General features: G+C 47.8%; 1 protein-coding gene across 5 annotated transcripts in view; it reads right to left on the bottom strand.

Moving 5' to 3' along the window:
* Positions 1-24,283, bottom strand: part of ATP9A (ATPase phospholipid transporting 9A (putative)) — a 132,645-nt gene that overhangs the window by 77,536 nt on the left and 30,826 nt on the right. For 4 of the 5 annotated variants that reach the window (XM_047744960.1, XM_047744959.1, XM_047744963.1 and 1 more), the window contains exons 2-4: positions 21,294-21,438; positions 19,565-19,678; positions 14,199-14,307 (exon numbers count right to left, since the gene is read on the bottom strand). In XM_047744960.1, coding sequence (XP_047600916.1) covers positions 14,199-14,307; positions 19,565-19,678; positions 21,294-21,438 — 368 coding nt within the window. Of the gene's footprint in view, positions 1-14,198; positions 14,308-19,564; positions 19,679-21,293; positions 21,439-23,316; positions 23,560-24,283 lie in introns of all 5 variants that reach the window. The other variant, XM_047744964.1, reaches the window with a different exon arrangement.

The following is a 24,283-nucleotide window of genomic DNA, read 5'->3' on the forward strand; positions in this document are numbered from 1 at the left end:
GTGAATGCATTTCAATTCCTCACGCCTTTGTAGAGTGCCCACGAGCCTGCAAAGCCAATAGGGTACGCCCAGAAGTAATTCCCTTCTGGGCCCTGCCAACCTCATGGGCGTCGCCTGCCTCTCCAGGAAGAGACACCTGCTGCAGAGACTGCTCCGGGAACAAATCCCCACCTCTCAGAGCCCTGCACTAACCCACCCCCTCACAGCAGGTGCCTTCTGTCTTAACGGCACTTCAGCTACTTTTCTAAATTGGTACCGTGAGATTCATTCAACCTCAAAAGAAGACAAAAAAGAACACAGAAAAGGAGAAGAAAATTAAGGACCAGATCCATAGACAGGGTAACTCCTTTTTTTTTTTTTCTTTTTTAGGACTTTATTTATTTGAGAGAGAGAGAGAGAAAAGGCACAAGTAGGGGGAGAGATAGAGGGAGAGAACCTCAAGCAGACTGCCCACTGAGCACAGAGCCCAACGTGGGGCTTGATCTCACAATCCAGAGATCATGACCTGCGCCGAAATCACGAGATCATGATTACTCAACAGACGGAGTCACCCAGATGCCCCCTGGAAAATCAGCTTTTAATTTTCGACATCCCTGAAAAGAAAGAAGTCATCCTAACATGACTGATTTTTTTAAAATTTGTGGTTGCTGGGCGGGTGGGTGGCTCCATCAGTTAAGCGTCTGCCTTCAGCTTGGGTCATGATCCTAGCTGGGACTGAGTCCCAAGCTGGGCTCCTGGCTCAGTGTGGGGAGTCTGCTTCTCCCTCTGCTCTCGCTCACTTCTGCTCTCTCTCTCTCTCTCAAATAAATCAATCTTTAAAAAAAAATTGCGATCGGTACCTATTTTATGTGACTCTGATCAGACTACACCACTTGAGCTGGATGTTTACATGGATAAACAGTAACAGCTAACATTAAACACAAACCTGAACTCAGCACCGTAGAGGCACTGACATGGTGACAGCTGCCTTTAGTCCTCACAATGGCCTTTAGAAATGGCTGTTATCGCCTCGGGAGTTTTCAGACAAGGAAATTAGGCTCAGACCTGCACCATCCCCACCCCACCAGCCTCACAGTTAGAAAGGATCAGAGCCAGGATTCACAACCCCATCTGACTGCAGAGGGAGGATATTTAAAAAAAAAAAAAAAAAAAAAAGTGAGTACAGTTCAAGGCCAAAAAAGAACATTTACTGAGTGCTACATCGTGGGAATTCAAAGATGCAAGGCAGTCCCCTTATCCAGGAAAAAAAAGGGTCGGGTTCCTTCTGGAGTCCACAGACACGCTGGCGGGGGCCAAGGCAGTGAACAGTTTAGGTTTGTAGGACAAGAGGTGAGGTTCCCAACTCTGCCAGCGATCAGTCCCGCCGCCAAAGGGTCAAAACTATTCTTAGCAACCAGGCCATCCCCCCACCCCCGCAAAAAAAAAAAAAAAAAAAGGCATCAGGGCTGAATTTGGCTCCAGGGCTGTAGTTGCAAACCCAGGAGCTGGTAAGAAAGAGAGCCAGACAGATGCGGTTAGTGCGAAATCATGAGAGAAAGGATGTAGGTGAGTCAGGGGGACTAGGGAGCAGAAAAGGGGGGGGGGGAATCTCCCCCTTTGGAAGAGGACCCGAACACTGCCCAGCAAACAGAAGGCTCTTGGTCATACTTTCAATGTTCCAGCACCATCTACTGAATGCCTGCTGTATGCCCGCTGATCCAGAGGCGGGGATACACGGAACTCACATTCCAGTGGAGGGAAGGAGGCAATGGGTAAATCAGGAGCAAACGGGGTGGGCTTGGCAGGGAAGGTGAGACCAGAGTTGGCCAGGTGAAGGACACTGGTGACCAGTAACCCATGAAAACTCATGAGATGGGAGAAAGCGGTGTATGTGAGTTGTCCATGCCTACGTGTGGCCGCAGGCTGCACCTCCCTCGGCAAGGCCAAAAGCACTGGATGGAAGGCAGGGAACAGCAAGAGAGGAAGGTGGAAGGGCAGGTCGGGGCCTGGTGGGTCTATGGACAAGCCCAGAGGGGAGGGGAGCCGTGATTCTGGTGATGGTCAAATTCTTGCAGAAGGGGCAACACCAAGAGAAATCATTAAGTCACTGGCTTTTCGTAAAAAGCCCATTTAACTTACAAACATTAGGCCAAGAAAGAAAGGAAGTAATAATGACTCTCAATCCTTCTCAATAAAGTGCCCTTTCATCCAGCCTCGAGGGCAAAAGTGGAAAGGGAATCGCGAATCTGCTATTCCCTCCCTGTGGTCACTCATTCCACAAAACCCCAACGTTCACTAAGCATAGGATTTCTAGCTTGAGCTTAAGAACTTAAAGACACTAATGAAATAATCTGAGTGTACAACTCCAGGCTTTTACAGTTCTTCACAGTATCCTATGCTTTTCACATAATTCAATATGTCTTTTTAATAATTTACCGCTGTTGAGATTTTCCATAGCATTCCAATGATCTCTACTGAACGAAATTTTCCAATAGGTTCCACAGAGTTTCATCTTAATTAATTCTTGTACTTAATTGAATTTTGTGCTGGTAACAGTCAGTGGAACTACCACTAGGAGGGAAACCCCCAAACATGAAGAATGACTTCTAGACAGACTACCCAGCAAGCAGTGAACTGAACCAACCCTCAGCTGCTCTGAGGGCTTCTGGACTCTCCCAGCTGGGACATCTCACACTGAATGTTCCATGTGCCTCATTTTCACCGAGCACAGGACTAAATTCAATGAGAGCCCCAGAGCCTCAAGGGTTCCTTTTATCAAAATATGTGCAGACGGAATGGAGAACATCCACTAAGCCAGAGTGAGAGCATTAGAAATGGGAGAAGAGAGAGATGCCTGTGTGGCTCAACCGGTTAAGCATCTGCCTTCAGCTCGGGTCATGATCCTGGGGTCCTGGGACCAGCGCTGGGCTCCCTGCTCAACAGGGTCTGCTTCTCCCTCTGCCCCAATCCCTTTCCCACCGCTCAGGCTCTATCACTCTCCCTCAAATAAATAAAATAAAATAAAATGAAAAATGAGAAAGAAAGGAAGGAAGGAAGGAAGGAAGGAAGGAAGGAAAAGGAAAGGAAAGGAAAATGAAATGGGGGAAGAGAGAGATGCCCGGGTGGCTCAACCGGTTAAGCATCTGCCTTCAGCTCCGGTCATGATCCTGGGGTCCTGGGACCCAGCGTTGGGCTCCCTGCTCAATAGGGAGTGTGCTTCTCCCTCTCCCTCTGTTTGCCCCAACCCCTTTCCCACCATTCAGGCTCTATCACTCTCTCTCAAATAAATAAAATAAAATTAGAAAGAAAGAAAGGGAGGGAGGAAGAGAGAGGGAGGGAAGGAGGGAGGGAGGGAGAAAGGAAAGGAAGAAAAGAAACGTGGACGGGGTGCCTGGGTGGCTCAGTGGGTTAAAGCCTCTGCTTTCAGCTTGGGTCATGATCCCGGGGTCCTGGGATCGAGTCCCAGGTCAGGCTCTCTGCTCGGCAGGGAGCCTGCTTCCTCCTCCCTTTCTGTCTGCTGCTCTGCCTGTTTGTGATCTCTGTCAAATAAATAAATAAAATCTTTTTTAAAAAAGAAAAAGAAAAGAAAAATGGGGGAAGACCGAGTCCAATGTGCAGAATTCTTTCCCTGCCCGACCATTTCTCCCAGCGCCACTAGGGGGCAGCAAGAAAAACATACACAGCACAGACACGCTAGTCTTCCCAGGGAGCGGATCGAGGCGATGCTCGAAGGAAGACGGTAAATTCCGCACGGCCCTCTGTGCCAATGAACTTCTCCTTCACCTGAGCTCGCCTCGGCTTTCCCAAACATAAATTTACACATAGTCTTTGGTTTTATTACTAACATTGAGGCTGGGGGCCTGACCCAGGCGATCGCTGGGCTTGTGTTCCAAACTTCCGGACCTGGCTCCCAGTCGTCTCTTGTATTTAACTCAAAGAGAAATTGGTATTTTCAGTCTTAATCATAACTGCATATGTATGCGCGGGGATGTCGGCAGGACAGACAAAATCAGCAGGATTATGCTGGAGGCCTTGACGGATGATTCTTCCTGGGGACAAAGGGAGTTTATCCCTTTCTCTGGCACACACACTTTCTAAATTCTTCACAGTGATTTTTTTTTTATAAGCATGAGGTGTTCTTCTAATAAGAAAGAAGAAGAAATTAAATTAGCTCAAACTTCTAAGTGACCAGACCCAGATCTCTCCCTTCTACAACGGAGCCCTGATTTACGATCAGTTATGTGAACTCTTGCCTCTCCCTGTCCATCTGCTCTACCTCAACAAAAACCCCTTTTAATCCGCGCGCTTGCCGAGCAGATTCTGACCGAGGCCAGCAGGCCGATCCCCCAGACAAGGTCTTCTACTGTATCTGTCAGCCAGCCAGCAGGCTCCCTCTCGGGAAAGAGGGCAACGGGAGCCACACAACCAAGAGGCCACTTGCATTTCTTAGCCACGGTTCCTCCCTAGCATGTGTGTGTGCATTGGCAGGGGCGGGGGAGGGGGTGGTCTCTGCAGCTTGCACAAAGGGATATCTTCAGACTCTCCACTCTGTTGAGCTGACCCCACGGTCCTGACCATTACTTTGGATTTCCCTTTCCACATTGCCATTTGTCAGCAATCAACAACACGCCATGCAGGGCTGTGTGCAGGGTGGTGTGGGTCTGTGTGTGTGTGTGTGTTCTGAATGAGGACAGGCATAAAACCAGAAGAATGAAAACATGGCAGGAAGAAAAGAGAAGGGAAAACAGATACCAGGGTTCCTGTTCCAACGTTGACTGGGCTTTTCCACCAGCCAGGTATCACAGCCGGCTGTGGACATCTGAACCAAGGCCTTCACACGGCCCTCGCGGCTGCCATGGGCCAGGGTGACGGAGGGAAGCAGAAGGAAAGGGAGACAAAATGAGACTGACGGGCCAGGCATTCCGGGGGCTGGGATTAACCCGCAGAATGAAAAACACTTCAAACTGTGGAACGGGTTCTGAGTACATGATTTCTAACCTTACATCCACTGCTATTCTGAGTTTTCTACAAATGTTCTTGCCAAAACAAAACAACAAAAAAACAAAAGACAGAGCAAGGTGCAGACGCACTCTGGCAGACCTCCCGTCCCCCTAACAAAGTAACAATGAGCATTCAGAAACAGGAGGACGGCTCCCTACTGCCCGGTCTCCGACTAGAAGAAAATACTCCCCCGACGTCCCACTGAGAGAAGTCAGCACACACCCGAACACGGCTTCTTCCCTTTTCCCTCTCACTTTCCTTGAGGTTCCTACAGCGGAAGGAGAGCCGGCCCCCTGAGGGTGCAACCCGTGTGTCCACACAAGCCCCCCACCCTCGGGTGAATGACCTGTCATCATCTTAAAATTCTTAGTAACTTTTCAACAAGGTCATTTTGCACGGGGTCCCCCCAAATTACGTAACTGCTCCCCGAACAGAGGCAAAAGCATCCAGTAAGATCTTCAGTACACAGGGCACAGGACAACCTGGCCACCTTCTGAGAACAGAAGGCCACAGCCCTTCCCCCTTCCCCAGCCCGCCCTGCTCTCCGGGTTCGCCCTAACACCCAGCCTCCAACCTCCAGCCTCTGGGATTTCCAGATAAAGTTGCAGAAACTTTATAGAAGTTTGGCTAAGACATTTTTACAAAGGTTAAGTGGGAAACTGTCTGCTGGCCACATCCTCAATCATCAAATGCCTTCTATAAAATAAATTTATCCCTTTCAGCTTTCGACACTCTTCCCGAGTCACCCCTGAGCCAGAGTTTATAACAGAGAACAAAATTCCAACTACAAGAGCTGTTTATTTCTGCGGAGAGGGACCCCAAGCCTTTCATAAGCAAAGCTATTGAGCCCAAACCATGCTTTTCATGGATGACAGCCTCAGAATAAGAGCAGTTTGTCTCCACTGCAGGGAGGAACCAGATGTTTCCCTGGAGTCAAAACAAACAAATGACGATTCAGTCAAACTACGGACCAGCCCGCAAGAAAGAAATTTTTAATAAATTCCGGGGCACCCGTATGTGTGGGCCTCTGCTTTGACCCCATACACCTCCGGCCCTACTTCTCTTTTCCATTGTGCATGCAGGACACCGATTGCTTTTCTAGATCTTGGCCGGCAAACTACACACCAAGGCTGGTTCATGTATTACTCTTGAGCTCAGTCTGTGACAGTGATGAGTTGTAAATTCTACAGCGTGTGTACAGTTCCTGGGGTGGACGTTAAAACGCCTCTGCAGACCTGGCAGAGTTCAGAGGTTTCACGTTGAAATGTTCATATTCCAGGAGAGCTGTCTGCACTCCCCAGAGCCTAAGAAAAGACTTACTTAAAAACAGGCAAAGGGCTGAGAAGTAGTATTGTAAATTCCAGGGCCACATCCTGAGGCTTTTGTTTAAAATAGTGGGAACTTAAAAAAGAAAGCTGAGGTTTAAGGATAACAAGTTTAGACCCAACAGAGGCTTTTAAAATAAATATATAGGGGCGCCTGGGTGGCTCAGTGGGTTAAAGCCTCTGCCTTTGGCTCAGGTCATGATTCCAGGGGAGCCTGCTTCCCTTCCTCTCTCTCTGCCTGCCTCTCTGCCTACTTGTGATCTCTGTCAAGTGAATAAATAAAGTCTTTAAAATAAATAAATAAATTAATTAATTAATTAAAATAAATATATAAATGGTCCTCCCTCCTTCGGGTGCCCAGTGAAGAAACAGACCCACACCCCCGTGGTGGGTGGGGGCAGGGGTGGAGACAGATACAATTTGGGAGAGATAACAGTGCAATGTGCATGTGAGATTGCTTTCAGGGGTTTTTTTTTTTGGGGGGGGGGAGGTCTTTTTTAATTAAACAATAGATCAGTTCACCAATGATGTGTAATAAAGTAAAACTAAGTACTTTGAAAAAACAAGGAAATGAATGAGTCTGAAATAACCTGGCATCTGTCGGAGAACGTATGGGAAAGTGTCTGTCTGGCAAGATCTGTTTTAAACAAGACTTGTAAAACTAATGCGCGGAATCCTAACGAGGGACGTTCGGCAGGGGAAGACTCTGCTTCCTCGACTGCCTTTGAACTCCTCCGTAAAGGACTTTGGCAGTACGTCTGCTGTAGTTAATATTAAAAAGACCATCACTGTAATTCTCTTCTCTAGGAAGGAAGTATACAACAGGGATGTCCCGCCAGTGTAGGGACACCTTAGTGTTGGGCGTCTTGCAGATTTGATCTTTTCTTCTTCTGGACCAGAGGCCTCAGCCACAACCAGGTCACGCCAGATCCTGGATCAGCCGAGAAGCCTAAGAGCTCGATTCCCCGCTCTTCCCATTTACTGGAGTGGGAGGTTTTGGAGCAAAGCTGTATGCCTTGCACCTGGCACTGTTCAATCAGGATGTCAGCTGGGATGGGAAGAATAACGCGGAAGCCCAGAACAAACTGGGTCCCAGTGATCAACACAAGTTCTACTCCATGACCGTGGCACATTCCACATTCTGGTAACAAACTGAAGACAGTCTAGATGTCCTTTTTTTTTTTCCAATAAATTTTATTTATTTGACAGAGAGAGAGCACAAGCAGGCAGAGTAGCAGGGAGAGGGAGAAGCAAGCTCCCCACTGATCAAGGAGCCTGATGTGGGGCTCGATCTCAGGACTCTGGGATCATGACCTGAGCCAAAAGCAGTTGCTTAACCAACTGAGCCACCCAAGTGCCCCCAATGGCCTACACTTCTAAATGAAATGTTTCACTAGAAAGGTGAAAGTCTTCCAGAAAGCATCTGCACAGTTTTCCACTTATCCAGGAAATATTTCCCCTCTAAAGCCCAAAATCACAGTGAATTGTGTTGGGGTTTGCACTGATTAATAAATATCTGAAACTTTAAAAATGAAATGAAAAAAATTTAAAGTATAAAACGTATCATGTCTCTACAGAGTTTATACTCCGAAAACACAAATGGTACTTGTGTTTAAGAATACAGAATTTCAGGCGCCTGGGTGGCTCAGCTGGTTAAGTGACTGCCTTTGGCTCAGGTCATGATCCTGGAGTCCTGGGATTGAGTCCCCAATTAGGCTCCCTGCTCAGTGGGGAGTCTGCTTCTCCCTCTGCCCCTCTCCCCTCTCATGCTGTCTCACTCTGTCTCTCAAGTAAAAGAAAAAAAAAAAAAAAGAATACAGAATTTCAATTTAATTACCCATGAGCTAAACAATGCCCCATTAGTGAACGCATCTTTCCTATGTTATCCTCCCTTCTCCTGGATAAACTCCAATGGAATAAAACTGCCAATATCCTTTGCCCTCAACATTCAGTAGGAAACCTCAATCCTAAATCATGGTCCAAAATGGATTTTGAACTGAATTGGAAAAAATACATATATATATTATTCTTAAGTGGAGGTGAGTTTCTGAGATGATTCTGTACCTGGGAAAGGGTGAAAAGAGGGCCTGGAAGGATGCACAGCTATCTGGAAAGACCTGGGGAAGATTAAACATATCAGCTGGTTTATACCACCACACAGTACTCAAGAACTGAAGACAGGAGGGTTCTTTCCATCTCACATAGACCCTGGGCCTATGACTTATGGCTCCCAGGGGTGCCCAGATGTCCACAGTGGGGAAGAAACATCAGCAATTGTGTTCATGGTACCTCTGTGTGCACTTTCTTTCAAAGCTAATTACCCGCGTGCCTCACTTAGCCCTTGGTCACAGGTTAGTCTGAAAACATTCCTGGTAGGAAGGAAGACCCCAGTAATTCCTCCTGGGAACATGCAAATCCAACGGCCCTCACCACCTGTGACAATCAAGGCACATCCCTCTACGCCCAGAATGAAACTTTTGGTTTGGGCCAGACATACAGAACGAGAAACAATCCATTTACGGATTACTCTTTCCCTACCCAACCCCAGTCTCTACAGCAACAAAATGACGTCTCACTGGGTCTGCTGACCCTTCAAGACACTCTCTTCTTTGGCTTTGGTATCTCCAGGGCCTCTGAACACCGTTGGAGCAGTCAGGTCTAGAAAACTCCCAAGGACCTAGGAGCCTTCCTCCAGGCTGATCATGTTACAAATGCGGATTTCAAGGAGGAGAGGGGAGGCTTCTTTGTCTGAAAGCATGATCCCTATAGGGTTGTCAACAAACGGGCAGCTTGTCCACCTCAGAATAAGGATGCTCGGGGCCCCTGACTGGCTCAGTCGGTTAAGCCCCCAGCTCGTGCGTGATGGAGGCTCTGGTCATGATCTCGTGGGTCCTGAAACCAACCCCCAGGCTGGGCCCCACGCTCAGCGAGGAGCTGGCTTGAAATTTTCTCTCCTTCTCCCCACTCACTCTTTCCCTCCGTCTCACTCTAAAATAATTGAATAAATTATTTTTATGGGGCGCCTGGGTGGCTCAGTTGTTAACCGACTGCCTCCGGCTCAGGTCATGATCCCAGGATCCTGGGATCAAGCCCTGCATTGGGCTCTCTGCTCAGCAGGGAGCCTGCTTCCTCCTCTCTCTCTGCCTGACTCTCTGCCTGCCTCTCTGCCTACTTGTGATCTCTGCCTGTCAAATAAATAAATAAAATCTTTTAAAATTTTTTAATTTTTTTTTAATTTAAAATTTAAAAAAATTTTTTTTTAAAATTAAAGAAACAGAATGAAGATGCTGTATTAATAAATTCCTTTGGACTCAGAAACATGCTTTAAAATGATCTAAACCTACCAGCCCTCCTGTAGCACACATCTTAAGGCTGAATATGAATATCACCACTATAGGTAAGATATTCTGTGTGAAAGTGCTGAGCCCAGCTCCCGGCACATGGTAGGTACCCAGACCTACAGGCTAAAGACGTGCATTCAGACAGGCCGGGGTTCGAGTCACAGCCCTGCCCCCCACCTAGCGACACCATCTGAAACATAGCCCCTTCCCTGAGCCTCTCAGTTCAATCTGTAAAAGGCACCTCCACACAGCTATTTAAGAAATTACACGCCAGACCTTGCCCGGTACCTGCTGGCTTACGGTGGGTAATCGTTCATCTTTTTCTACAGTTTTCCAATTTCGACAGAATTTCTCAAATTCCAATGCCATCTCCTTCCTAGCACACCTTGTATACAGATTCCCAGAGCACAGAACGGACTTTGCCACAGTGTCAGCCCTCGTTGGCCTGCACGGTCTTCTCCTCTGTTCTCCCAGGAGGGAGACTCAGGAAACTCGGCCTGAGTGGGAAGAACAACACAGAGCCTGAACCTGGGGTACATACCCCACACTCCCAGCCATCACACCCATGGCCTTTGGGAGACTTCGTGCCTGTGTGCTCTGGGTCCTAGCACGGGGCCCCAAGCTCAGAAGGGTCCTAGACTGGGCTCCACGCGTGCCTGCCGCCATCTTGAAATACTTAACTTTTGAACAAGGGCCCCCCATGTTCATTTTGCACCACGTACCACAAACACGCAACCAATCCTGCTTCTTTCCACCCTGTAAGACTTAAGATGAAGGTCACTTCTGAGAAGACCGAGCAGCTCCTCTCTGACTCGCTCCCATAACCTCCCACGACCCCTGGCTCATACCCCCATTTATTTATCCACCCCCACCAACGTTTAACGGACCACTGTTACAACACCATCACCACTGGCCTTCTTGAGCCCACACCAAATCCCAGGCACAGTGTTATGTTCTTCTCATCCAAGAGTTATATTTAGAGCAACTCTAAGGTAGGCACTATTACTACCCCAATTTACTGACAGGTTAAGGACCTGCCCATGGAGCTGGGTGCAGGGGGAAGCAGGACACTTGGGTCCAGGCAGGGCACAGGCTCAGAACCGTTTTCTTCAACTGCCAGGCACTGTGCTCAGAACCAGGAATGCAGTGATCAAGAAAGGGACAGTCTTTATGACAGACGCCCCACTCCTACCCCGGACATATAATTACTAGTTGCATTTTTCAACTATGTATTTAAATGTCTGCACACTTCACCCAGAATCCCCGGCTCCTTGGGTTTATCTCTGTAATACGGAAGCCTACTGTAAACTTCGGACGTGTGATAGTCAAAAAAATTCTCAAGAAAGCAAAGAAAAAGTGGTTTTGACATGACATATTAAAATATTTCAAACACAGGACGCCTCTCCCTCTCCCTCTGCCTGCTGCTCTGCCTACTTGGGCTCTGTCAAATAAATAAAATCATTTTTTAAAAATTTTTAAAAATTTAATAACAAAATAAAATACTTCAAATATTTCCTATTAAACCATGACAATGACATTAAAAATTAATCTAACTGGTGTGTTATTTTAGGTAACAAATTATTTGAATGAAATAAGATGATCTAAATGGAAGTAGCTATTAATCAAAACAAAAAAACTATCATCCATTTTTCCTCACGTGATGATGCCTTACTTTCAGGATTTTTAGTTGTTTAAAATCCACTTTTTTCTTGAAGTTTGGAATTTTTTTTTCAACGTGATTACCATAATGTCTCTAAAACTCTGGTCAAGTCCCAACAAGACTTGTGACATTGGCCTTCCTAAAACTATATTAACTCTTGCTGAAAAGGCATGTCCTGAATCTAATTTTGACACATCAGACAAACACAAGTTGAGGGACAAGCCACAAAGCAACTTCCCTGAAACTGGCCAGTTCTTTTCAAAATGTCAACATCGTATCAAAGAAAACCAAGGAGCTATGCCAGGCTAGAGGAAATTAAGGAACAAGGACAATTAAATGCCACTGGGAAAACCCATCCTGATTTCTGTACCTGGGAAAAAAACGTTGTTAAAAGAATATTTTAGATGCTGGGGGCTCGGGGATGGAAAAAACAAAAAACAAAAACACAGGACATGTTTTCAGGAACAAATGGCAAATTTTGCGTAAGGACTGTAGATTGGATTCATAGTAATGTACCAAAGCTGAATTCCCTGATTTTGATCATTGTAGCGTGTTATTTGAGAGAAATGCCCTATGAGGAATTAAGCGTGGAAGTATTTAGGAGTAAAGGGGATAATGCCTGCAACTTAATTCTCCAGGGAGGGAGGAACTATTAAAAAGCAAACATGGAAAAATGTTAACATTTGGAGTCCACCACAGGATTTTTGTAACTTTTTTCCTAGTTAGAAATCACTACCCCCCCCCCCCCCCATTTTTAAAATTTTATCAGCACAAGTCCTGGAAATGATGCAGAATGCAGATAAACATCATGACATCTAGTGATCAAGGATTCAATATTCTGGTTTCTAAAGGTTTCTGAACTCTAAAAACTGTGTTGGAAAATACATTTGAAGACAGCGTGTGATACAAAAGGAACCGGTCCACACTGGGTGGATACATGTATACATGTTTGTTTCATTTCGCATTTAAACTTACTAATGTGAAAAGCCTCACTCAAGAAAATTAGTAAGTAATTAAACAGGTCAAAAAAGGCTTCTTTCTCTTCCTCTCTCTGAAATCCTCCATTTGGGGCTTCCTACTCTGGCCCTCCCCCACCCCTTGCCTTCAAGTGTATCAAATAACTAAACTCACCTCGATCACTTTCTGAGCTGACAGTTTCTTCAGTGCTTTTTGGGGGGCTTTCAAAACAATCGGGGCCGAGCAGGGGCTGGGTTAATATTCAGAATTCCGCTCGGTTTCCCCTACTGTCGCATTGGCATGACAATGGAAACCATGGACCACAAAAGGAGACCAACAAAGGAAGACACGTTTTTAATGCTAGAGCCATCTGCCAATTCTCCTTAGGATCTTTCCAAGAACCGAGTGAAGATAAAGCGGGAGCTGAGAAGAGGGTATGCAGGGGAGGGCAGAAAAATCATTCACGGGAAAAGCAATTGCAATATGAAAAGAACCAAAGAAGGTTTGGAGCCTGGATAGATGAATGAATGGAATCCCTCTAAAGAGATCCACCGCACCCTCTCCCCAATGGGGCTTTTGTCGGTTGCCTAGCATTTTAAATGTTATAGTCAGAATATGTTATTAAGGGAGGATTTAATATACACAAACCACAAAAAACACCCTGCAGAGTGGTCTTCTGATTACCCACGTGGAAAGCCCAAGCCACCTGCCTTTGCAAAGATTATGCTGGGCTTTCTTTCTTTACATAGCAAAATGTCCTAAATACAGTAGTTTAGGGATAATAAAGCATTTTTATACCAACTCTACATCCCGCACTTCTCCAAGAGACTTGCGAAATGTTAAGACCACCAACTATGAAAATCTATTTAAATGCACTAAAACGAAAGACGTTCATGCCCTTGGGAATTTTTTTTTTTTTTAATTTTTTTTTTGAGCCTAAAACATATTCCTCCAACATTGTTCCTAGAAGGGAAATTCTGTGCAAAACCCTGAAACCACGTGTGGATGCCTTTTCTTGGGAAGATTAAAACATGGGAAACCAGTTCACACTTGACTCAGATATGCCCTCCCTGAAACATCTCATCTTTTTCAGCATTTTGAACAACCTGAAGGTAAGGCACAGGTTTTTGCTGCTCCCAAAACATTACTAAGCTCTGAGCGGGATCAGCCATCTTCTGGAACTTTAGGTAACATGCTCTCATTCCTAAACACATCCTTACAGGTAATCTCCTGTAGAATTTGTACTTGAAATAGAAGTCAACATTGGCTGGGTTGCTTTGTGGGTTTTCATGGGGTGTTTGGGTGTTTGTTTTTTTTAATTCCACCAATTTAAAATGCACACATCTTGCAAGGGATTCAATGATTAAAGGCAATCTAGTCACTTCTCCTTCGGTCTGACTATATACACTCCCCACCTTAATTTTCAGGATTTAATGCCTTTCAAGGAAATCTTCACAGATGCAGTGTTTATATAAATCTGGTGCCTATTTAAAAACGAATGTTGCAAAATTGTAGCATGCATTTTGTAATGTTGAAAGAGTATCTTTTACAGCTTGTAGGACAGACCTTGTAGCCTCCACCTGAACAAGAGGAGCCCCTCCTCTTCACAGTCAGCACAGGGACAGGCAAAGGGACAGGGTTAGCCAGAAGAGGGTGCCCAATGATCAAAGTTTCATTCCAGCCTGGATGATGCACAAGTTAGCCCACAGGCCTGGCTCTGAGAGAGACGGTGGCAGGCCCAGGCACATCCTGGTCTCCCTGGTCCCAGCAACTGAGTGACTGCCCCACCACACACTGTCCTGTCTGCACACCCACGGACCCTGGGCCTTGAACTCTGCTCCCTGACTCTCACTCAGCAGCCCATGATGAGAGTTGCAACCCTGCGGCCCAAGGTCAGGTGGCAGGAGGTGGCCCAGGCAGAGCCAGGAGGCTGACCTCTTGCTGTGAGCCGGCTGTAGGCCTGGCAGTTGACTTCCCTGTCCCGCACATAGCATCGGGTCTCCTCTACAGCCTCTCGGATGACGGTGACGGCCAGCACGAAGCCCTGCAGAGAGAGCACAGAAAGGGTGAGCCCTGCTCAAGGCGACCTTCCTCTTCTGGTGCTGGGGACGGAAAAGGCCAGAGGCCACACCGGAGGGCAGCGGGGCAGAGCCTGCTAATTACCCCCAATGCACACTCCCCAGCAAGCCCACTTCTCAGACTCCTTCTTGCACACGCGCCCTGCGAAAACACACCCACACACAGACAGACAGGCAGCCCTATTCACCACCACCGCGGGGCTTCTAAGAGGAAAAGGTGGTCCGTCCGCAGGCAGCAACAGAGGGATGACGTCTGCTAACAGTCCACGTGCTGGGTGTCCTTCCAACTAGGCTACACCCCCACAGCAACCCTCTGCTCGTGGCCACTGAGAGAGAAGAGCCTCGGAAGCACAGAAAGGCTGAGTCATCTTGCCCAAGGACAGGAAGCTCTAAGTGACCAGCAGGAAATCTGGCTCAGAGTCCTTGCTCCTAACAGTCATGTTGTTCTGCACCCGGAGAAACCTGGAAGACCTACCAGCCAGTCAGATGGGGCACCAGGAGACAGTTAAAAAGAAGGCGATCCATCCCACACCCTGACCCACCCAGGAGACAAATCAACTTCACAACATACAATGTAACACCGTGCATTTACACAACCAGGGACAGCCACCATCCTCTGGGAGGAGTTCCCCATTTCCTTAACTACTGGCTAGACTCCTCTGCAAGGAAGGCACCGAGAGGGAGGAAGGGGCCAAGGGGACTTCAGTCTTCTCTGTACAGTGTTAAATCCTTATAAAGAGAACACATCCAAGTATTAACTGCGCAAGTAGCAACAAATAAAAAGAACATTGGAAACTGCCCGACCTTTCCGGGGCCAGGTACCCCAACTCATCGAATTTGGGAGGGAATGGCGTAGGAGTCAGCCATAACCAGAACCTATTTCCATCTAGATTTCTCCTCTCGTGTCAATAAAGGCAAGAACATGCATTCACTTTTCTTACAAAACAGCCTTGTCATCTCCTTTTAAAGTCATTAAAAAAAAAAAAAATACAGAAAGCATCACCACGCTAAAGGTTAGCAGCAGTGACTCTTGGAGCATTTCATTTTCTTACCGTTTACTCTGTGAAATATATTAACTTCGATTCAAAGGACTTTAAATCTCTTCTGTAAATCTAGCCAGAGATGTGCGGCTTTGTGGAACTCCTCCAAGGCCTCCTTCATCTTTACAATCAAAGGATTACTCCTGTTTCCAATCAGATCGCGCAGTCCTGGCTGCGGCCAGAGCAAAACTGGCATGTTCCAGAATAAAAGCATCACCAGACGGGGGTGGGGGAGAGGAGACCTGTTCTGGGGGAGCACAGACCCAGGGTGCACAACTCCTCCCCCTCCCAAGCTGCCGGTTTCCTTGTTCTGGGCCAGAACCCAGGTGCTTGCTGTTTGTTTTTTCAAATGTTCCAGTTTCTACTTCTCTCTGCGTGGGCCCAGCTAAACCCCCTTGATGGCTGGTGGAACGTGTGTGCTCCCAAAGAGACCGGAGCCTCTGACCAACCCTGCTGCCTCCTGAATTATCGTATCTGCTCTCCCCCGGCCCTACCCACAAACACACAGTTCCCATCAATCCCAGAGGTCAGGCCATCCCTTAGGGCAGAAAACGCCTTCACAAAGAGATACAAATGTAGTCCCGAAATAAATTCCAACTCTGCAGCTAAAGAGGCCCCTCACAGTCACAGATAGTCAGAGAGAGGCTTTAACAGGGAGGCCTGGGGTTGTCTGAGCTTGTAAAGGAATCGGAGGCAGTGACAGCCTCTGATGAGAGCCCAGACAAAGCCATTCTGAAGGTGGTAAGCCTCCCTTTGTAAAGTTGTGTGTCAAAAATAGATTTACTAAAGCAAAACAAATCTATGAGCTAGAAATCAGAAAAGCAGTTGCCTCTGGTTCAGGAGGGGGCAACTGGAAAGGGGCATTAGGGAACCAGGGTGATGAAAACGTACTCTATTTTGACCGAGGTGCTGTTTCCATGGGTGCTGACAGATTTCAACGCTCACCGCATCGCGAACACAGTATCTGTGCATCTAAGATATTAGTACCACGAAAATGTTATCAAAAGCTAAATCTTGGGGCGGCTGGGTGGCTCAGTTGGTTAAGCATTTGCCTTCGGTTCAGGTCATGATCCTAGGACCCCAGGGTCCTGGGATCAAAACCCCACATTGGGTGCCCTGCTCAGCAGGGAACGGGCTCCTCCTCTCTAACCCTCTACCCTGCTCATTCTCATGCTCTCTCACTCTCTAATGAACAAACAAAAAATCTTAAAAAAAAAAAAAAAAACTAAATTAAATCTTCATCCAGACAATGAGCAATGTCACTAGTGCCAGATTTTTAACATTCAAATGGAAGCATGTCCTGAGAATTTTCTGTCCATTGGGAGCCAAAGGAGGCTTCTTATTTGTAGTACTTCATTTAATGCATCCAACAAGCTGAAGAAGTAGACATGAATGTCCCCATTTTACAGATGAAGGAGAGGCCTTTCAAAGTGGGCGGAGACTCTGCACAGAAAAATCTAGGGGAGGGCACCTGGGTAGTTCAGTCAGTTAAGCTTCTGCCTATCACTCAGGTCATGATCCCAGAGTCCCAGGATGGAGTCCACTCCTCGGGCTCCCTGATCACGGGGGAGTCTGCATCTCCCTCAACCCCTCCCCCGTGCTTGTGCGCACTCTCATGCTCTCATGCTCTCTCTCTAATAAATAAATGAGGGGCGCCTGGGTGGCTCACTTAAGCATCTGCCTTCAGCTCAGGTCATGGTCCCAGGGTCCTGGGATCAAGCCCCACATCAGGCTTCCTGCTCAGCGGGGAGCCTGCTTCCCCCTCTACCCCCTCCTTATGCTGTCTCTTACGTACGCTCTCTCTCTCTCAAATAAATAAATAAAATCTTTTTTTAAAAAAAGGATTTTCTGAAATATTAAAAAAAAAAAAACTAGGGGAAATCAGGTGTAGTCACCTAGAAATAGATGCCATCTACTTTGTCTTTGACCCCAAACCTCCTTCTCTGCAGCCCCTGGGAAGAGGAAAAACTGCCCTCAGTCCTGGCCTTCACGGGAAAAGCCGGCTGTAAAACGAGGCACAGATGCAGAAGCAGGAAGCTCAGGGCCATGAGCGGCTGCTGCTCACCTGCCTGGTTTCACCTGCGGCCACAGTTGAGGGAATCAGGTGCATCAGCGGGGAGACGGCAGCAGTGGCAGGGGCCACAGTGACCGCATGCACCGAAGGTCAGATCTCTCCAGGAAACTCTAGGCATCACTTCAGTGAGGAAACAGAGGCAGGGGCTGGGGCCAGGCCCTCTAATTTAGGTGGGGGGGACTCTCTAGGCCATCGCAGTCCCCATCACTTGCTCCAGCCCCCCTGGACTGGAAAGGAGGGAGATTTTCACCGGGAATGTTTTTATGTTTCACGCACCAAGTGAATGCATTACCTTTCAAATAACTACACTTCAAAAAGGGAACCATGAAAGGCAATGTGACAAGTTATATTTTATGCACATTAGAGACTAACTTTTTAAAAATAAGCAACTCAGGGTTTGAGTCTGTATAGCTATGTGGTAAACAGTGAAACAAAAAAAGACAAATAAAATTGGAGTATTTCATATAAAACTCTAAAGTTTCTGACTCTGGGGTCTGGCAACTCCAGGCCTACGTCCACACCTGTGGGAACAGAGCAGTACATTCCGTATTGGATGGGACAGGAGCTCCCTTGCTCCCCCTTGCTGGACGGTGTCAGCCCAGTCCCTGAGTCTGCAGCAGGCCACTCCCTGGGTAAGGACACAGTGCACAGACCGGAATGCTTGTCTGCGAGGGAAGGATGCAAACAGAAGTTGGCTCCCGCTGCCAGAGTCCCGGCTCACCTACAAATGAGAGCAGGACAGAACAGTCCACACATCCCCAGAGCACCTTTCCGGTCCACATGGGGAAAATGACTCCCCTCTCCTTTCTCAGGTCCGGAGCTGCTGGCCGGACTTGTCCGCCAACACGACACAGTGTGGACACCCACGCACTCAGGGATCCCTTAGCAAGTGGCCCCCCTACATGGTAAGTGTCCGGCCACCAAATCCTCATCATCTCCCACCTGCCACTGAAGGGAAAAAAAAAAGTCTGTTCTTATTTCTTGAAGGAAGGCTTAAATCTTTTCTACTTTAACAGTCTTCTCCCAATTAAAACTTAAACAATATTCGTGAACAGAGAATCCGAGTTCTCCCCCAAGTCCCACCTAACTCAGTGAGAAATAAACAGCCTCTATTTGAAGAAGAGCTGTCAGTTCCACCCTCTCCACCCCCCAGTCACACTGAGCTTCCTTCTGTTCTTCCAGTGCTCTGAGCACATGCCTGCCGCGGGGCCTTTGCACTGCTGGTCCCTGTAGTTGGAATACTCCTGCCCTCCTACCCCTCCACCCATCCCTTTCTCAAGAGGCTTTCCAAGGCCACACCAGCTAAGGCTGTCCCCCCACACCTCCTTCCCCCACCTTCATCCATTCAACAAATATTAAATGGGATTTTATTAATATTAATTATTTAATTATTAATTAATTATTAATATTAAAAATCTAAATATTAGATGGGATTGCCCCTCTAGCCTGTGACCTCATTCTATAAGCTCTGTGGCACTTCCTACAATTCAAAATCATTTCATTCATCTGTTTACAGTCTATCCCCTCTGAAAACCAGCTCCACGAGGGCAGGAGTTTTTATTGGTTTCATTTGGCGCAGTGTCCCCAGCACCCAGCACAGTGCCTGGCACACAGCTGGTGCTCCATAACCACTTGCCAAAAGGAGGGAAGGGAGGGAATGGAGAGGCATTCTGGCCAGTTCCGTCTGACTTCATACACAAAGCACAGAACCCGGGACTTTTCAAACCGTCTCGCCAACAGACTCTACATAAACAGAAAATGCAATCTCAGAAAACCGTTTTAATAGCATAACCCACAAAGACAGAAACTTCGTCTTTCTTGCTTGCCACTGTGTGCCCAGAGTCTAGAAGGGGGTGAAAGGCACAGTAAGTACGCAATACACAGTAGCTAAAGAAATGCATGACCGAGCAACCGACGGACGGAAGGAATCAAGAATGCAGGCTTCACCACACTCTGCTCCTGGAGGTGCCTGAACGGGGGCGTCCACGTGGGGCTGGAGGGGGTCTCCTCTCTTAAAGGGCCTGTTTCAGATGCCCGGGGGACAGAGGCAAAGAAGTGTCTGTTCCCAAAGCCCCGAGGTCACTGAACAAACCAGGCCGACCTACTTACCAGGGGGACCCAGTACGTGTAGAGGGCACCGAGTCTCATCTCAGGGACAAACTGAGAGCAGGCCAGAAGTAAGAAATAGAGGTTGAAGAAGTATTTGAACTGGTTAAACAGCACCTGGAAAGAGGAGAAAGGAGAGAGGGAAGACCGTCAAGCCTTGTCCGGTGGGGTCGGGGGAGGTTTTGCAGGAGGGAACCGCCGCGGAAAGCATTCCTACCCAAGAATGCAACGTTCACGGTACCTTCCGTGGGAACCTGAAACACTCCTACAGATTGTTCAGGAAAATACACACGGGCAATAAAAATATCCTTAATCAAAGTAAAAATATACATAATGATACACACGGAAATGATAAATTTCAGGAAGAGTGGGTACCCTGGGGGCTGCGGGGGAAGGCTTCAACTTTATCTGTTATGACTTTATTTCTTAAAAACCATGTGGAGTACAGGTGGGCCCCTCAAAACATGAAGAGGAGGTTTCAGTGGAAAATACCTCTACTCTAAGATTGATCAAGAAAATGAGGTAAGGGGTGCCTGGGTGGCTCAGTGGGTTAAAGCCTCTGCCTTCGGCTCAGGTCATGATCCCAGGGTCCTGGGATCGAGCCCCACATCGGGCTCTCTGCTGGGCAGGGAGCCTGTTTCCTCCTCTCTCTCTGCCTGCCTCTCTGCCTACTTGTGATGTCTGTCTGTCAAATAAATAAAATCTTTAAAAAAAAAAAAAAAAAAGAAAGAAAGAAAGAAAAGAAAACGAGGTAAATCATCATTTCCACAATATGATCTCAACACCATACAGTAAATATAGCAGAATCCCATTCCGTGTGGAGGTGGGTCCCGGCAGAGCCCGGCTGAGCCCACGCACCCTGGGTGTGGACTGGCGCTGCGGGACTTGTCTGGGGCTCTGGGCAGACATGATGCGTCTCTCTGGGGTGAAGGCAACTAACAGCCATTTTCTGGCCGCCTCACTCCTGCTCAGTCTTGGACACGTGGTTGGCCTCGTAGTCCAGAGAGCGCAGCTACAACTCGGAAGACAGTGGTCCCGACTACACCAGAATGTCCATCAACGAGAAATAAACTCTTTCCTGATTTAAGATACTGAGATTTGGGGGGAGTTGAAGGTAGCAATCGGTGTAGTCGGAGTCACCCTAAAACAACATTCCAACTGACCTTAAGCGACAGCATTACACATTCGTGCTTCTGGACTCTCTCTCAATAAATCAAAGAGTCATTATTTTTTTTTTCCTTCCAGCACTGGAACGGATTGCTGCTGCTGCTTCTAAAGTCAGCTGGTGTGTGTTTGGAGGCTCTGCTGGATATAAATAGGTATGCAATTTAAGTATGGGGAGCGGGGGGGGGGGGGGGTTTGTAGAGTACACATCCGCGGATTGGTCTAAGTTAATGTGGAAATGCGGTGACTCCAGTGCATAAAATACCAAGCAAAACAGAAACATTCATTAGCAAAAATATCCACAGACACTCTCCTTGGATGGCAGGAATGAAACTTACCTCTTAAAAATTTTCTCTATATATCTATCTCCTGACGTTCCTAGGGCGAATGTACATTTCATGATGGGGGGTGTGGAATTTAGGGACTGATGGGTTTTGGGTTTTTATGGGTTTTGTGGTTTGGGGTTTTTGGAAGATGCATGGCCAGTGGCTAAGGCAGTCTAGAAAACACACAGGCTCTTCTGCCACGGGGACCTGGGTCTCCTAAAAATGGCCCCGGCCGTACGTACCCCAGGAAGAAAGGTGAAGAAGTTGTACTTCTGGTTGTTGATGACATTTCGAGGGTACCTCTGGTCCCTCTTCTCGGGATGCCCCAACCACACTGTGCGGGGCCTGGGCTCCCCTCCACCACAGCATCTCAGCCACTCGCAGCACCTGTGGGAAAGACAGCGTCACACTGTCAAGGCCACGTCCACACCTGCCCACTTTTCTCCGTATTTTCTCGAGCATCTGCACTGAGTCAGGACAACAGCTGTCTGAGAAGGGAAAACAGAGCCCAGGTTCTAAAAAGCTATGATCCAGATAAAGGTTGGTTTGCGCCCAAGCACAAATTACTTAATTCAAAATGTAAGATTCATTTTTAAAATGAGATTTAGGTTAAAAAAGTAAAGATACAGCAACACATTAGCACTATTACTTTCACATTTTGCTGATGAGAGAGGAAACCTTGAAACAGTTAAATAAGGCACCCAAGGAGGACCGAATTCAGATTTCTACCTCAATCTGTGTCTCCCTAATAGCAATTCTCATTACCCAAAAGAAAGTCTGTTTGCTTTGAAAAAATAAAATAAAAAATAAAGCACCCAAGTTTGTCAGGAGGTGAGAAACAGGGGAGTCTGGCCTTGAACCCCATCTCATTCGAAAACCTAGTATCTTTCCAGCACCCCATGCTGTCAAGGTTGCTGGTTCCACCAAGATAACCAGGTAAAGGGGGAGGGGGAGAATCTCCTCTCCATACCCAGATCTCCTTTCTGCAGCACCCCAGAGGAGCCAGCACGGAAGACAATGGCTCAGGGCCAGGCGTCCTCTGGAGCCCGGCCAGATGCCGGCTGCCAGCCAACTGACCACCCCGCCCCCACTCCCCCAGCTGTCTGGACTGTCCTGTGAGGTCAGCTCATGCGTGCACCTGCTCCCGGGTGGCCCGCACCAGGCAGAGCAATGCGGGCAGCTCCAGTGGAACAAAGACACTCTGAAAACACCCCAAAAAAAGGCAGCTCATCCTTCCGGAAAGCCCATACACAAAGCATTTCAAGAATCACAAGCCCTCGTAAGCACTGCGATGGAAACACCCCATGCCGAATTGTTGGCCTCTGACCACCCCCCCCCCACAGGCCGGGAGGGAGAAACCCCAATCCTGCCAGCCCCAAGCAGACAGGGAGATTATGACTTACGTAAACACTGGTCAGCCCACCCTTCTCCCCTCCGCCTATGGACCAGGCAGGTCCTGGTGGGGTGCTGGGGTACAGATCTGGCAAACACGGTCCCTGGGCATCAGCAAGCTGCCTGCCCAGGTGCTCAGAACTTCCATGATGAAACACAAAGCTCTTTCTTAAAAATAGCATCTTCGTTCCAGTAAACTGGTGCTCAGGTAGAGTATACATGGCAAGGACAGGTTTCACTTCTAGTAACTCATCTGTGCTGGCTCTGTTCTAAGTTGTCCAAAGGCCAGGGACAGAAGCCTCGAGGAGTCCAATTGGTGCCCGTGGATGGGAAGCATCCATGCGGGCCATCAGGTGACACAGGCTAAGTGCTGAATGAGCACAGGAAGCAGGAAGGAGGGAGGGGGGACTCACGGGACAGGGAGCACTACTCTTATTTGGGGAAGCCATCCTGCTGGTGAACCAGGATCTCCCCATCCAGAGCTGAAGAACGGATTTCAGAAAACCAAGCATCAGGTCCGCTGTTTGTCGGCGTTTTGTCTGTGTCATTTTAGCAGGCTCTGCACGGCTAACTATCAGGTTGAGCCATTCATTACTTAACCTGCAGATCTGCACACGAGCCCAAAGTAGGTGGACCGTCACTGCAGCCGACACTGTGGCAGCAAAAGACTGGCAACAAACCTAACTGACTTTGGGGGGGGGGGTGCTGGTGAAATGAACATGGAACAGCCACAGTAGTCTTAGCAGAGTCAAGGAGAGAGCGAGCTGTATGCACTAAATGGCCCATTTTGCAAGGTAAGCTAAAGTGAAAAGCAAGAGGCTAAAAGACGTTTCCAGAATGCCATTCTTTGCATGAACACAAGGGGATACGCACCCAGACAGGCTTCAAGTGCAGGAAATCTCCAGCACTGGTTCCCCCTGGGAAGGAGGAAGCAAGGAGAACTTTGTGCTATGTATTCTTTAGTTACAATGTTTCATATTATCCAGGGACTCAATGCGGTTCCATTCCTCAGAGTAAGCATTATGAAGTACCTAGTTGGTACGAAGTACTACTCCAGGTCCTATGGGAACCGAATATTGGAACAGGATCCTTGCCTTCTCCTTCCTCGCAATCCCACTGCAAAACAGGGTAAGTGTTCAGCACAGGATAAAATAAAAACTTTGTGTCACTCGAGCCCAGAATAACTGGCCACAAGGCCATCTCATTTAGCCGATCTGAGGGTCACCGCATTTACTCTCTCCTCGCACCAGCCACGCTGTATACCCCGCACGCTTCCCATATATGATCAATCCGACTCTCAGGTCAACAGTGTTTATTGAACACCAACAACAAAAATAACTTAAGACAAGCAAATCATTGCCTCTTTTTTGTCACCTGTTCATTCACCAGCTAGGTCTCATGTGCTCGGTGCGCCGGGCCCGCCCCTGGCACTTGGGCATTCAGGAGTGAACACAACAGACAGGTCCTCCCCCCTCTGCAGCTTATACTCTAGTGCAGGGAGACAGACCGTAAACAACCACCCAAAATAAAATAAGGCCTGGGCAAGAGAGGGCGTGGGGGAGGGGTGTGGCTCGGGAAGACTGGGTGGTCAGGGAGGCTGGTGTGACAGCTGGGGGGAGGGACGGGTAGCCACAGCCACGCAAGGAAGCAGTCTGGGCACAGTGGAAGGGAGCCCCAAGGGCAAAGATCCAGAGGTGGGAACAAGCCTGGTTACACACCTGCCAAGAAAGACTGATGTTTACCAACCACAGGGGAAAGGGGGAAGGAAAATGGAAGGAGGAGGAGAGGCCAGAAGACACTGGACCTTGTCTCTGGGGCCGGGAGTCCGGGGTCACTGAAG

The sequence above is a fragment of the Lutra lutra genome, chromosome 9 (assembly GCF_902655055.1).
Source record: "Lutra lutra chromosome 9, mLutLut1.2, whole genome shotgun sequence".
Taxonomy (NCBI): domain Eukaryota; kingdom Metazoa; phylum Chordata; class Mammalia; order Carnivora; family Mustelidae; genus Lutra; species Lutra lutra.